This window comes from Phaethon aethereus, assembly GCF_964289735.1.
Source record: "Phaethon aethereus genome assembly, chromosome: W".
Lineage (NCBI taxonomy): Eukaryota > Metazoa > Chordata > Aves > Phaethontiformes > Phaethontidae > Phaethon > Phaethon aethereus.
Window position 1 is genome coordinate 34,443,257 of NC_138581.1, and position 14,856 is coordinate 34,458,112.

The 14,856-nt window shown below is 38.7% G+C and overlaps 1 protein-coding gene across 1 annotated transcript in view; it reads right to left on the minus strand.

Annotated features, from left to right (window-relative positions):
• Positions 1-14,856, minus strand: part of LOC309415200 (zinc finger SWIM domain-containing protein 6-like) — a gene marked incomplete at its 3' end in the record, with an annotated part of 166,580 nt that overhangs the window by 34,561 nt on the left and 117,163 nt on the right. The window contains exons 5-9 of the mRNA XM_082012650.1: positions 10,928-11,107; positions 9,167-9,343; positions 8,738-8,884; positions 4,599-4,745; positions 2,158-2,418 (exon numbers count right to left, since the gene is read on the minus strand). Coding sequence (XP_081868776.1) covers positions 2,158-2,418; positions 4,599-4,745; positions 8,738-8,884; positions 9,167-9,343; positions 10,928-11,107 — 912 coding nt within the window. The remainder of the gene's footprint in view (positions 1-2,157; positions 2,419-4,598; positions 4,746-8,737; positions 8,885-9,166; positions 9,344-10,927; positions 11,108-14,856) is intronic.

Genomic DNA, 14,856 nt, shown 5'->3' on the forward strand with positions numbered 1-14,856 from the left:
GCAGTGGATCAAACTAACATGGCTGACCCTACACTGAAGCAAATGAGGAGTACTCACAAAATTTATTCAACCTCTTCTGCTGCAGAGGATGATGAACTCTATGAGAGGGAGATGGTAACAACTTGGACCAGCACAGCTATGTCAGCGATGTTTTTCTGACTGGTGCCTTAGCACAAAATGCAAAGATAAAAATCACTAGGCATGAAAAAAAATCTGAGCTCCATAGGTGGGCATTTCTGAAGACTGGGGCTGATCACAAAGGAAACATCAATGAAGATTAAGTAGGTGACAGTGTGTGTCTCAATCATTTAAAATGAAGTTGAAAGCCATTCAAAAATAGGTGGCATTGCTTCAATGAAAGAAGCCATTCCATGTATGTTTGCCAGTTGGTGGTCCAGTCAGGAACTCAATTAGGACATGAAGGATACATGACAAAGCATTTATATGAAAATATATTCTGCCATTAACTTAGCAGTCAAACAAAAAATTAGAACAGTTCTTGCAACACAGTCTTATGTTCTGCTTTCCCACACATTCAAATGGTAGCTACATACAGCATGCATTAATCTGCATTAATAGCATAGAAATCAGCTCAATATTGGAGTAAGCTTTCTTTATTATATCTACGGGACTTTAACTATAAAAGCACAATTGATATGATTAGGATCTTAAATCACTGCACAGTTTTTCCTCCATGTGAGCTGGTGGTTTCTGCCTAACCTGGAGTAAACTGAAGCTATTGCAGGAAAGCCAGATTTCTCAGCAAATAGTAATGCAAAGACCATCATTGCACACTGCTCACCACAGCAATTTTATAGGTAGCTATTTTAGCAGAATTCCTGCTATGATCACTTGTTTACTACTCTAAGAAAACAAAAAGAATATCAGTGATCAAAGTAGTAAACTAGAAGTATCAGAGAATACTTGAGAGAAATCCTGCCTTTTCCTCATAAAGCATCCTTACCAGTAAATAGATGCAGCAATTTGATTTTATAATCCATAGGACCCCTCTATGGTGGGTAACAGCTGGATCCAGCAAGTAGCTGTTCTTGTCCAAAGGCCATAAAGCAGCGGTTACAGCCACACCGTAATGGAAACTCTCCCTATGGTGCAGCTTCTCTGCAGTTTCAAATGGCACCATCAGTAGGTACCAAAGTCTTTAAGGATCTGGGCAATAATAGTGACTCAAAGCTGAGAACGTCTCTTCCATTAAAGAAGTAGTTTTAAAAGACAAATGTCTTACAGAAAGAAAGCAAAACCTGACTGCTGTGTAACAGTCTTCACAACTTACCTAGGGCAGTATCACACTCCCTACCATCCCTTGAGCAAGCACTCAAAACTCGGACCATGCCTTTAGCTAATTGGTTCCTTTAAAGTTTTTTCTTCCATTTAAAAAACCCAAAACTAGCAAGACAACCTTAGAACCCGCAAGACTACTCTCTGAACATGAGGCTTAAATACTATATGTTAAGCCTTTTCAAAAGCTAAGGCAAAAGCATGCACTGTTTTGTACAGATTTTATTGCAATACTCCAGCTAATTCTCAAACACAAGTTATTTGTCTTAATCAAAATTTAGTCACAAGACCAGGCCTTAAGCCTCAGTATTTGACCATATATTTCAATTTTCATGTATGATACAAACTTCAGAGGCAAGTCATTTTCCTAACTGCTACAAAGAAAATGTTATATTTCTGCCCCAGCAATTCTAAGTGAATTTTCTGAGCTCTTCACTTGGGAACAGAGGTAAAAATCTTCATACATTTACAAAGCTGCCAGTCCTTTTTCAGGATACAAGTGACATTTAGAAATTTGCTACCCGAGAACTGTTGATGATAACTGATGTCTATATTATTCAATTGTGAGCCTGGGTTGTATAATTAGGATACTGAAATTATGATAAGCAACAAATCTAAAGAACAAAATGCAATAAAAATTAAAATGAAGGGCTTATAGGTCAGTAGATGCCTTCTCTCTAGAGTCATGTGATATCTGAAGTATGTTTGATTTTCATAAGAGACCAGAAATAAAATTTTGCTGGAGTTCTACATCAAAAAACATCTTAAGTATGTAAGGCAGTTTCTACTGGAATACTAATTCAGTGGGCTTGTGTAAGTGAAGACAGTTTAAAGAAACAGTTAGCATCTACATTGAGCTACCTTCTAATAGGAAGACTGCTTGTTTTCGAAAAATCTTCACCAGAGTATCATCCAGTTCAATTTCCTGTAGCTTAGAAATGAGCTGCTCCTCATTTCGACAAACCTTCTCTTGTGCATACAAGCCATCTGGCATTATTCGTTGCTGTCCCAGCCCTATCAATGCTACTTCCACAGCCAGCATCAAATAAGATTCCCCTTCTTCTAAGGACTTGTGTGCAGGCAGGTGCTGGTACTCCAGAGATTTGCATTGCCCCACGTTCTCTATAAAGGGTGACACAAAGAACAACACATCAGGAAATCATTCTAATCCATAATCTGCCTCTGCCACATTTACAAATATTCCTCTGTCAGTATTCATTTTTTTAAATGATTTAAATTACTAGTGCAATCTCAAGATCCAATGATCCAATCTAAACTACCTGATCCAATTCCACGTGGTAGAAATACACAAAACATTAGGTTTTAAAAAACCCACTGAAGTAAAAATAAAAGTTTTCATTTTAAACTGTATGATTTGGAGAAAGGCAGTTTCTCCAACTCTGTGTTAATAAGGCCAAAATTGGAAGATCTATTTCAATTTTTTCCCCACCCATTTCCATATCTCCTTAAAGCTTTGATGTTGGATAAGTGGAAAGGGAAGGTGCTTATACACCTGCATAGATTTCAGCTGAAGCTATTAGGATTGTGCAAATACAGTAGGCCTGGGAACTCCACAACTTTAAAGTATCCTGTTTGCTAGAGCTCTTTTCATGCTTTTTTATTTGTTACAGTTGTATTTATGATAATCATGTATAATGTTTCCAACTTTTATTAACACCAGAAGTGCTACTTTTAGTAAAGATTACTTGTAAATTCCACGAAGACCAAGCCATAAATTGCTTTAAAGAGTACTACTGATTCATTTGGCATTTCAGAGATACACCATATGACAAAATGCTATTCCAACCTCTAGCAGTTTACAGTCTAGTTTTGGAACAAAAAGTTGTAATGTACAGATGTAAGGAGATGGACAGCTGCAGCAAATGAGAAGGCAGAATGCATTTGGTAGATTGCATATGCTAGTGTAGGGGGAATTTACTTTTCAACACATACTACTTTTATTTCATGGGGTTGTTTTGGTTTTTTTCTAATTGCAAAGAATCTGATTTCTTTTAATTAAAGTTCTTCCAGAATCGGTGGATACGGGTTTAGAAGTTTATTGAAGAAAATCTAATTGAATAAAATGAGTTTTGAGGCAAAGCCCCAAGAAGATTGGGGATGTGCATATAAAAGAGCTGGAGGTAGAGGGATGAATCGAGTTTCTGACCACACAGAAGGTGATAAGAAACTACCACAGAGGTAGAAAGGGACTGAGAATAAGGAATAAATCAGTTAAGCTCTTGGGAAGCAAATATTGAAGTTAAAATGGGCATACACATCCTGTCCTAAATCACGTATCAATACTGCAACACTATTTTCTAATTCATAACCTTTATAGACCATGTATGTTATATATTTTAAGTTTGTCATTAATTTGAAGTATTATGTACACTTGTAGCTAAGAAGTCAAATAACATCCTGGATTGCATAGGAGGAGTGTTTCCAGCAGATGGAGGGAGATGATCCTTCCCCTCTGCTCAGCACTGGTGAGCCCAGACCTGGAGTGCCATATCCACTACTGGGCTCCCCATGGACATACTGGAGCAGATCCAGTGAAGGGCCACAAAGATGATTAAAGGACTGGAGCATCTCCCATATAAGAGACTGAGACAGCTGGGATTGTTTAGCCTGGAAAAGAAAAGGCTCAGGAGGATCTTAACAAAATATATAAATATTTGATGTAAAGAAGACAGAGACAGACTCTTCTCAGTGGTATCCTATGACAGGACAAGAGGCAATGGGCACAAACTGAAATACAGGAAATTCCATCTGAGCATAAGAAAACACTTTTTTACTGTGAGGATGGTCAAACACTGCAAGAGGTCACCCAGAGAGGTTGTATGGTGTTCATTCTTGGGGTTATTCAAAACCCAACTGGACGCAGTCCTGGGCAACCTGCTCTAGGTGACCCTGCTCTGAGTAGAGCAGGTAGACTAGACAATCTCCAGAGGAGCCTTCCAACCTCAATAATCCTGTGATTTCCTGTAATTTCTCAAAAATAGGACAGCAATGTATGTGGAGAGGGTTGCTGCTATAAAGTCTTATTCAGTTTTATTTCAAGCGTGAAATATGGAATTGTCTTCAAGAATGAGCAACTGGTAATTTTTGAAGTGCTTTCATATAACTTAAAACAAAATTTTACTTAAAATATTTTCTCTCCACTGTGTTTTCTTAGGGAACGCAAATGTGAGGTTTTATACTATAAAGACACTGGCTTCAAAGTTAATTCAGAAAGGCAAGATAGGAAAACAACTCCAGTTAATGAGGACTTAGAGAAGATTGCTCCCTTTGCACGGCCTTACCCATGAAGTCTGAGAATCCATGGAAGCTCTCATCATCCACCCTGCAGGCTTCCATCAGGTTACTGAAGAGGGTACCAATCGGATCCAAAGGGTGTCCCACCCAACCTTCAAGATTCGTTATTGAGGTTACTCCTTTGTGGAGAAGTTCTGTGACAGAAAAGATGGAGGGAGGAGGGAGGGAAAGAGAGCGCATGTTAGCCCCTCAAAACAATTAAAGTAAAACTGATTAAAATGCTCTCAGTACAGAATTCAAACTATTTCCAGTAGCTTCTGCTTAGAAGGAGAAAACAGTATCTTTCAGGGTGAATCCATTGCCCTTTGTGAATATGTTAAAAGAGGGAAAAAAGTAAATGGATGAAGTTGAAACATTTTGAGCACTAGCAAAGTATATTATGGGTCAAAAATATCAACTGCAGTATCTTCTGAAATCTCTTACTTGATACCAGTAACTCTTTACAACTGTTTCCTCACTCAAAAGTTGCAGTACCATTTTTACATTTTAAGTGAATCTGATGGCACTGAAATAAATTAAAATATTCTGAAATGTTCCATTTTAATAAATAAAATATGGGCTTATCTTGCATCTAAATATTTATTGAAGTAATAAACTCAGGATGACAGCTCCTAAAAAAAAAGAAGAAAAAAAGGTAAAGTGTTTAAATGAGGTATATGAGAAAAAAATTGTCCTTTAAGTGCATTTTTTTGTCATTCTAAAGTTTCAGTCAACAAATACCTTCATACCTTCATCAGTTACATGAAAAAATTGTTTAGCACAATGAATTGAAGGAAGGGTAGCTGTGGTAACAGAGGTTAGAGATTCCCCAAATCCCTTTTTTTACTAAGTCTTATGGCAGTAGCTTCCCTTTGACTCCAACTCCCAACTTTTTTCTCCTAGACACATACACATAACTGAACTATGAGAGATCAGACACATTATGAGTGACCATTTAAAAATTGTATACAAGCCATTGCCGATGCTCTGTTTCTCTGCCTATTATAAACTAACTTGTACCTGCCTCTGCTCTCTCTCATTCACAAAGTACCATCTTTCTGAGTAACTATATGTATTATCACAAAGCTTTAAAAGCTGGCTTCTTGCCTATTTAAATGTGTGGGGCTACAAAGTGAAACACAGTCACACTGACGAACTGAGTGTTCAGGAGGGTGGCATTTTTAAAAATAATCAACTGATATGCAATATGAAAAACAAACAAGTAAATAATAGTCTTGTTAACAAACAGCATGTGCTAAAGATGACAGGCAGAAGCATGTAATATTACAAAAAGGATTAATATCGGTGACTTCTTACTGACTCACTTATATTCCATTTCACCTATTGTGTTGTCCTGGTTTCGGCTGGGATAGAGTTAATTTTCTTTCTGATAGCTGGTATAGCGCTGTGTTTTGGATTTAGTATGAGAATAATGGTGATAACATCCTGATGTTTTGAGTTGTTGCTAAGCAGTCAAGGACTGTTCAGCTTCTCATGCTCTGGCCTGCCAGCGAGAAGGCTGGGGGTGCAGAGGAAGCTGGGAGGGGACACAGCCGGGACAGCTGACCCAGGCTGGCCAAAGAGATATTCCCTACCATACAACGTCATGCCCAGTACATAAACTGGGGGAGTTGGCCCGGGAGGGGCCGTAGCTCAGGAACTAACTGGGCATTGGTCATTGCGGGTGGTGAGCAATTGTGCTGTGCATCACTTTTTTTGTACATCCTCTTATCATTATGTTGTGGTTTAGCCCCAGCCGGCAACTAAGCACCATGCAGCCGCTCGCTCACTCCCCTCTCCCCCAGTGGGACAGGGGAGAGAATTGGGAAAACCTTGTGGGTTGAGATAAAAACAGTTTAATATGACAGCAAGAGAGAAGGAAACAATAATAACAATAATAATACTGACAAAGGAATATACAAGAACAAGTGATGCCCAATACAGCAATTGCTCACCACCTGGTGATCAATAGCCCATCTCTGAGCAGCAATTCCCGCCCCCCGGCTAACTCCAGTTTATGTACCGGGCATGACATTCTATGGTAGGGAATATCTCTTTGGCCAGCCTGGGTCACCTGTCCTGGCTGTGTCCCCTCCCAGCTTCTTGGGCACCTCCGTACTGGCAGAGCATGGGAATCTGAAAAGTCCTTGACTTAGTATAAGCACTACAACTACTTAGCAACAACTAAAACTTCAGTGTGTTATCAACATTGTTCTCATACCAACTCTAAAGCACAGCACTATACCAGCTATCAGGAAGAAAAATCAACTCTATCCTGGCCAAAACCAGGATACATTATTATTATCATTATTATTCTTTTTTTTTCTGTCCTATTAAACTGTCTTTATCTCAACCCACAAGTTCTACCTTTTTTTCCCGATTCTCTCCCCCATCCCACCGGGGAGGGGGGAGTGAGTGAATGGCTGTGTGGTTGTTTTAGCTACCTGCCAGGTTAAGCCACAACATGTGTCTACTTATGAGCTTCACTCATGTTATGCCAAACACAGGCTTCAGTCTTATAGAATATTCATATAGACATTTAACTTTAAATCGCACAAGTGGTTCCACGGACATCAGATCAGTCATATGAATGAAAGCAAAGTAGAAGCACATGGTGGTTGCTGAACTGAAACTGCAGCTGCAGAATTAATCTGCTTATAGAGAAGACCAGCATATTTTGCAGTATTAAAATAATATTTTTTAAATTCCAAACATAAGAGGAAAAAAAAACCAAAAGCAGTGAGTAACAAAATAGAAATGACAAACTTCTTTGTTTTGGGGTAGGATGAATCACATTTCATACACTCCATTTTTAGCATAATATTAGTTGACAGGTATAGAAACTGCTCACAGGGAAAGGAACTTAGCAGAAGTGATGAATGTCTAGATACTGCATTAGCAACTGGGAATGAAAAGGAACAGTACTACGACCAGCACACTTGCAGCAGACCCTTCACACCTGTCAGTGGTATGTACACACATATACACACTGACATAGCCCCCTCCCTTCTTACCTCCCCAGTCTGAGAAGCTGGAAAAGGTGCAAAGCTTTTAAGGGAGCACATGTTAAGGAAAGATATATTACATGATAAAAAGACTCAGAAAAATTCTCCTAAGTAATAATTAAGTTTTATTCAAATCTAGGATCCACAATAGTGCTCAAAACTTCTTCCTTGGGTACTGTGAAATGAAAATGGAGGCACATAGGAACTGCCAGCTAATTTTTTTTTTTCACTCAGGTGTCTACCTTGTCTTTACTTCAATTTCTAAACGATCATTTCTGGGAAAACACTTACACATACACTTGAAAAATTTACACATGTGACTTCACACCGGTATTGTTGCCTAAAATGCATGGAGATACACATAGTTAAGAGTAGCAGCAAAGATCTAAAATGAAATTTGAATGAAAGGTGTTCTTGTAGTAGCTGAGAACGCAATTCCAGTTTTTCCACGTGCATTCTTTAACCACAAAGCCATCCCTTTCTTCTTCCACTACCTCTTCAAACTTATGACAAAGTTCAGTGCGGGATTATTTTTGGTAGAATGTTCCTTCAAAAAATAGGGGTAGTGCTCAGAGGAACACCACAGAACATTTTATAAATCCAGTGTTTCAAAAATCTCATTTCCAGCTATGTGAATCCACTAAAGTTTTAAGAATCATAAGAGACTTTTAGAACAAACTGCCAAATTTAATGAATTTCTTTAGTGCAGACTTTGTTGTTATCAATGTCAACTTTAGGCTTCCACCTCAGAAATATATAGCTCTGCTAAATTATACATCAGAGGGAAAAATTATTTTAAATATGTGACGTGCCAAATGCAAAGCTCTGTTTAAAAGCCTATAAATTACACAGGATGAGTATTTACACTGTGTAACCAAAAACCCTGATTGGGATAAAGGCCCCATTATGTCAGGTGTATTGCAGAAGGCAGAACAGAGCCCTTGCCCTGCAGAGCTCACAATCCAGCTTAAAAAAACCTCCAACATCCAGAATGTGACATTACTGCTATGATCATTTGGACTGAAGAGTTAAAGTCACCTCTTTTGCTTTAGTTTCAAAAGCAGTTTTCTCATGCAAAGTTCCATTCCGGTGTTATTGTCACCTTGTCATGTCCTTTGCCCTTCTCTCTTCCCCACATTTACCTTTCTTCTGAGCCTGGAACATTTCCAGCTGTTCCTGCTGCTGCCGCCTTAGTGTATTAACAATAGCTATTGCTAGCCTCAGTGCTTCTTGTGGGTATCCATGAGATCGTAATGCGTCCACCCTTGCACAAGCTGTCGGAACATGTTCTAAAATGGAGAAAATAATTGAGGAATAGCAATGCTTCCATGTCTACAATAGCCTGTTTTGCTAGGTTACTCAAAAGGGCTTTTTTGTTTGTTTTCTTTGTTTTATTTTTAAAACTATGCAAGAGAGACTTAAAGACTTACTTCTGAGTCAGTATTTCAAGGGAGCCTCTGTTCTCTTTGCTAGGCTTTTCATTCATCTCCCCACCGTCCCCCCAAAATAATGCCATAGAAACTCAACAAAGCAGCAAGTCATGGAAACGTCTTTCTGGTTTAGCCACTTACCATGCCAGAGGGGCCACCCATGAGAGTCAAAGAGCGAGTTTCCAGTGTCGCAATGGTAACAGTAGTTGGTGTATAAGTCACTGCTGATAATGTGCTGTAAGTGGCTGTCCTGCCAGTGCAGATCACATGCCTCTATGGCTCGAGTGAACACTGTCCGATGTGGCCTGTTCGATGAATCTGTCATTTTCACAAGTTCAGAAAGCTGCATCAGCTTTTACTCATTTATATGTGAATCGGTCATTCACAGTATTCTTGTCTTCTGCCTATTCACCAACCCCCAACTGAGGGCAGCCTGCTTTGCCCCTCTCCACAAGGAGCAGACCACAGATGACATTTCACATCCTATTACCCAACAGCTCAGACGAACTGTGTGCCATTCACTTTGCATTCAGAGAGATCTAGAAACCAGCACGGTTAATGCTAAATAGGACTTTGCAAAGGGAACAGTTAGAGATGAAGTACATTAAACAGCACGTACAGAACTCCCCTAAAAACAAACTAGAAAGTATATGGCACACAGCTACTCAAGCATCCCCAGCTTCTCTCCTTCTCAGACCCAGAGCTACTAGGATGAGGGACAGATAAACATCAAGAATCAACAAGAATTTTAGTTGTTCTCTTTGAGAAGTGACATTAACTTTAAGCACTTGTAGAAATTTTTGGTCATAAACATATACAAATACTGCAAAGATAGTGAGGTACTGAGGCCATGGGACTGACATAATCTTTACTGGATTTCTTCCTGTGGCAAAAGTGCTGTCAACATGGTACTGTGTCTATGAATGTTGAAATGCCATATCAGAGTTGCCACTAGCCTGCCAAGGTTGGGCTGAACATCATGAGATCCAGAAAGCAGAACACCTCTGTAGGAAGTTATATGTTGAATGAACTTCTGTCCCCAGCTAGCTGCAAGATTTAAAAATGAACCAAGTCTATTTCCTTCAGAGGTAATCTTCCAAGAAAAAGAAAATAGGAAAAACCCACCTAAGCCCAAATCCACCACCTCCCACAAGCATTTAATTTTAACTTTATCATGATTATATGAAATATGTATCAAAATACTGGGGGTTTTGAGGATTATGAGTTTTTTTTTCCCAGGTAAGTATCCTGCATCTTCCTCAGTTATTAACAAAGTAGCAATCTGCTTGAAGATGACTGGAGAAGGCTTCTGTCAGATTTGATAATCACATTTTAGATTAGAAAGCATGATATCGAGTAAGAAGAGACACCTCCTCCAAGGCAGTGTTGCCTCCGCACCCACCCTCACCTGTCAATGCAGACTGCACAACACAGAGCACATCCCACAGATAGCTGCTTTAGTTTCTCACACACTCCATTTAATGCAGTTACAATAGATCTCCCTTTAAGTATCAAAGGCTTTGTAACTGCAAACAAAATAAAAATCCCAACACCAGAAGGTATATAAGATTATAGTCAAGCAAAGAAACTTTTACATGACATACTTCAGGGACATCTAATTTTCATGCAACAAGTATTTAGAAGGACCAAGTGAAAAGTTAGAAGACCTAACTAAACAGAAATACTTGCTTTGAAAACATTGCAGCCCCAGCACAAAGACAACCCCTCTATTTATCCTTTCTGCAAGGATAGTATTAGTGAAAATAAATTTGGCTGGTCAGTCCTCAACAAGAAAGTTACTTGTCCCAGGAGAGAGTGCTGAATTCTGCAAGGCTAGAGTATATAAGACAGAGGCTATATTATATGTTGCAGTCAGTTTTAGGCTGACATATTTAGGCTCACCTTGGTTAGCATTTGCACCCTGAGGCAAAGCATTGGTTAAATTGGGCAGCTCATTTCCATGGTTTCCATCTTCCCAGGGACAAACATCCACACTGTTCCATTTTTTCAGCTGTTTTAGCCAACTGTCCTTCTGCTCCAACTTGCAGTGGGGATTTAAGACTATACACATCCACAGAGCACCTGATATAAAAAAAAAATTGCTAAATTAGGTTTTCTATTAAAAATGCAGCAGCCAATGACTAATTGCAAACTTCTATACTGTACTTTTTCACCCCTTGAAGGCTACACTGCTTGTTTCCCAGCTATGCCTAACACCAGACAGACTGAATTTCTGATGCAGAATCTTGGAGCTGGTGTGGCCCATTTGAAGCAATTGAAAGACTGTATTAAGCCAACCTTCTCAATTAAAAGGCATTAAGTAGCTCTTTTGTATTAGAAAATCCATAGTTCAAATGTATGGCCCATCAGACAGGAACATCAGTCAAAAGCAAACAAGAATTCACATAAAGTTACAGCAGGAAATTACCCAAGTTTTTCTTCTAGTTTTTGTATCAGAAGAAAATGTTGTTTTCTACAAACAAGAACCATGTATCTTCCAGCTTCACATTACAGGAACCAAACAAGTCTATTAGTAAGACATGTATTTTGTAAACATATACTTCCACACTCAAAACCCAGCAGAAGTACTGCTGATCATATAACTTATTCCCAAACACATCTGGACCTCAGAGATCCAGTAAACACTGCTTTTGTGCAGTCTAATAGGAATAAGATATTGTTATTGCCACTACTTCAGTAATTTGGTTACACTAGAAAATTTGTTTTACATTTTCTGTTTACGGAGCTTGAAGGGAAAACTAATTTGCAGTGATGTTTCAAATATACCATCACTTCAGAACCTGCTCCCTGACACTATATAGCAGAGCAGGCATAAATACATCAGGGTCTCTAGTAAAAATTTTCAAATGGAAAGATTTTTCTTTAAATCATCTGTCTCTTCATCAGCGTGAACTTTGACAGAAGCATGAAGACATCTGGAAGTACTGTTTAGCAACAGTTAATTTGCTCATTAATAATGTGCCTTATATACTACAAGAGATTTAAAGAATATGCTTAAACTATGCAATCTTCATGACAGGCTAAAAAAAAAACAGTTTTAGTGGAGACTAGGACACCGAGCATGACTGAAGATCCAGCATAAAATTTTGTTTGACTGTTTGATTACAGTCTTCCCAAGAAATCTACTTTTCCTAGAAATATTATGCTATCTTGTCAGGGCTGCTGTGTAGCAGCCCTGGTTTGGGATAGCATTTCCTCATTTACAATACCTGTGTAATCAGTGGCTGAAACTTGGCCTTTGTCTTGGAATTTTACATTTAATATACTTAAGATCAATTCATTAATTTGCAAAATTAAAACATGCAAGAAACTGATGCACATTTGACATGTCTTTGCTCTTCCCATTAATGCACTTCTCAAACTAAAAACCCAAAAGCTATCGGGTTAGTAACATTTGATTGTTTCAAAGAAAGCAGAGCCAGGTAATCAAGATCATTCCCTTTGTGCAACAGACAAATCAGCTTCAGCACTTGCTGCACACTTGCCACTGTGCCCCATTTGAGTCTAATCAATTCTATTACAAAAGCATCATTTTCCAGCATTGGAAGTGCCAGAATAATAACAACAATAGGAGATGGAACCTATGACCCTTTTAAAATAGAAGTGTCAGCAAAGGATTTTAAAGTGGTTTACATCTGGTTTTTAAACACATACACACTTTCACTGGGACGATCACTTGGAAAGAAGGTAGTGTATGATATTTATTGCTTCTCAACAAGAAGGACAAGTGCCTTCAGAACGACTGGCAAAGCCACCTCACTCCTCCAGGAATGGAGAGATCTCCATTAGAACAAAGCATAATCAGAAGTCCCACTGGAGAATGCTCCAATTAAACAGTTGATTTTATGGAATAGTGAAGATAGGCAAAGCACTTCAGTGCTGTTCTCTCCTCAATAAGAACCCCAAGGAAAAGTACTCTCAGCATTCAGTTGGATCGAAGTTGCAATTTTATTCATAAAAAGAATTCCTTAATGCACTCTGGTTTCTCTATGCAGCCTTCAGAAAAAAAAGGCTTCCTATGGGTGCTGTGTTTCTTTGAGAACAGAATGTTTCATTTTTCTCTAATTAATTCTATTACTGAACTAAACTTTGATGTATTGGTCTTGACAAGTGCTTCATGCTGATTGTATTATGTATGGTATTATAATTACTCCCCATGCATTTTACACTAGCTGGCTGATTAATGCAATAGATTACCTGCAGCACTGATGGCAAGAGGGAATCATTCCCTTCTGCACACTAAACGCTGAATGTGCATTAGAGGGAGCGGAGGTGTAACCCAGGGACAAAAAAAGTGTCTAATTCCTTAAGTTTCCCTTTCTCTTAAGATTTCCAATATGAGAATCTAGCACAGCTCCTGGTTAGCTGATCTACTGTCATGACTCAAAATTCTAAGCTTATTTCAAGTTTTCTAGTTACATTTGTCCAGCTCCAATTACAATCTTTAGCTACCTTTTGTTTGAATGGTAGAAGTGTCTTCACTATCAAGTTTTTAGTCTATGTAGTTGTCTTAAATCATGAAAGAGATCATCCTCCTTTGTCTTGAATGACAGGTGTGAGCAGACTGAGATTCTTGCATCTCTCACCTTAGATTACTTTTCCAATTTTTCAGTTATTTTTTCAGTATCCATTCAAGACAGAAAACTGGAAAATAACACAAGGCCAGATTGCTGGACTGCAGAAATTAGTGAAGATACAGTAATTCCTCTCCATAGATCTATTATTTCTCTTTAGCTCTGGTATTTACTAGAAGTGGTACCAGAAAATTAAATGGCAGCTTAATGTTATTGAAATATTAAAAATAGAGGAAGGAAAAAAATAATTCTAAGTACCAGTTTGGGCTCACAGTAAAACTCTGACTTTAATCTTGGAAGTCACGACTCTACAGTTAGGGCCACAATGAGTTTTGTACCAGCTCCAATACCGAACAATTTTTTAGAACATTTTAGAACATTTACAAGTAAAACAGTTCAACAGTTTAGGAATAAGAACTTCAAAACTGTTTTAATGTGGGTACTTGAAGAAATTTGGCTCCTACTGTAAAAGTACTTTCCATCCAACTGAACTAAATGGAAACCCAAACTTTCTGTATGGCATTAAAAATAAACCCCTCAAGCTATGCTTATAGACTAAAGTTAATTACTTTCACCATTATTCCTCAAATCTGATAAATGCAGTTTAACCACAGGAAAGAATACCCTCTTTGAAAATAGCTCCCACTTACTGTCATACTCCAGCCTCATATACCCTCAATTTAAAATACCATTATGGCACATGCCAATAATCTTCTACTGTTCGTAATGAAGGAGGAAGGAAATCATGCTCAAAAAAGATGGATAGAACCCATCTTTGCACAACGACAGCCTGGCTTCATTCACCAGGGAAATGAACTTTACAGCAACAATTGAGACACTCCAGGGCCATGACAGCAATTTCTTTAAGTTGTCATCCATAACTCAGGCCTTAGAGCAACAAAACTGTCTTGTGATGCTGTCCTGGTTTCAGCTAGGGTAGAGTTAATTTTCTTCATAGAAGCTAGCATGAGGCTATGTTTTGGATTTGGGATGAGAAAATGTTGATAATGTGCTGATGTTTTGAGTTGTTGCTAAGTAGTCAAGGACAGTCCAGCTTCTCATGCTGGCCTGCAGCGAGCAGGCTGGGGGTGCACGGGAAGCTGGGAGGGGACACAGCTGGGACAGCTGACCCAGGCTGGCCAAAGAGATATTCCATACCATATAGCGTCATGCTCAGTATATAAAGCTGGGACAAAGAAGAAGGAAGGGGTGGAGGGACGTTCGGAGTTATGGCGT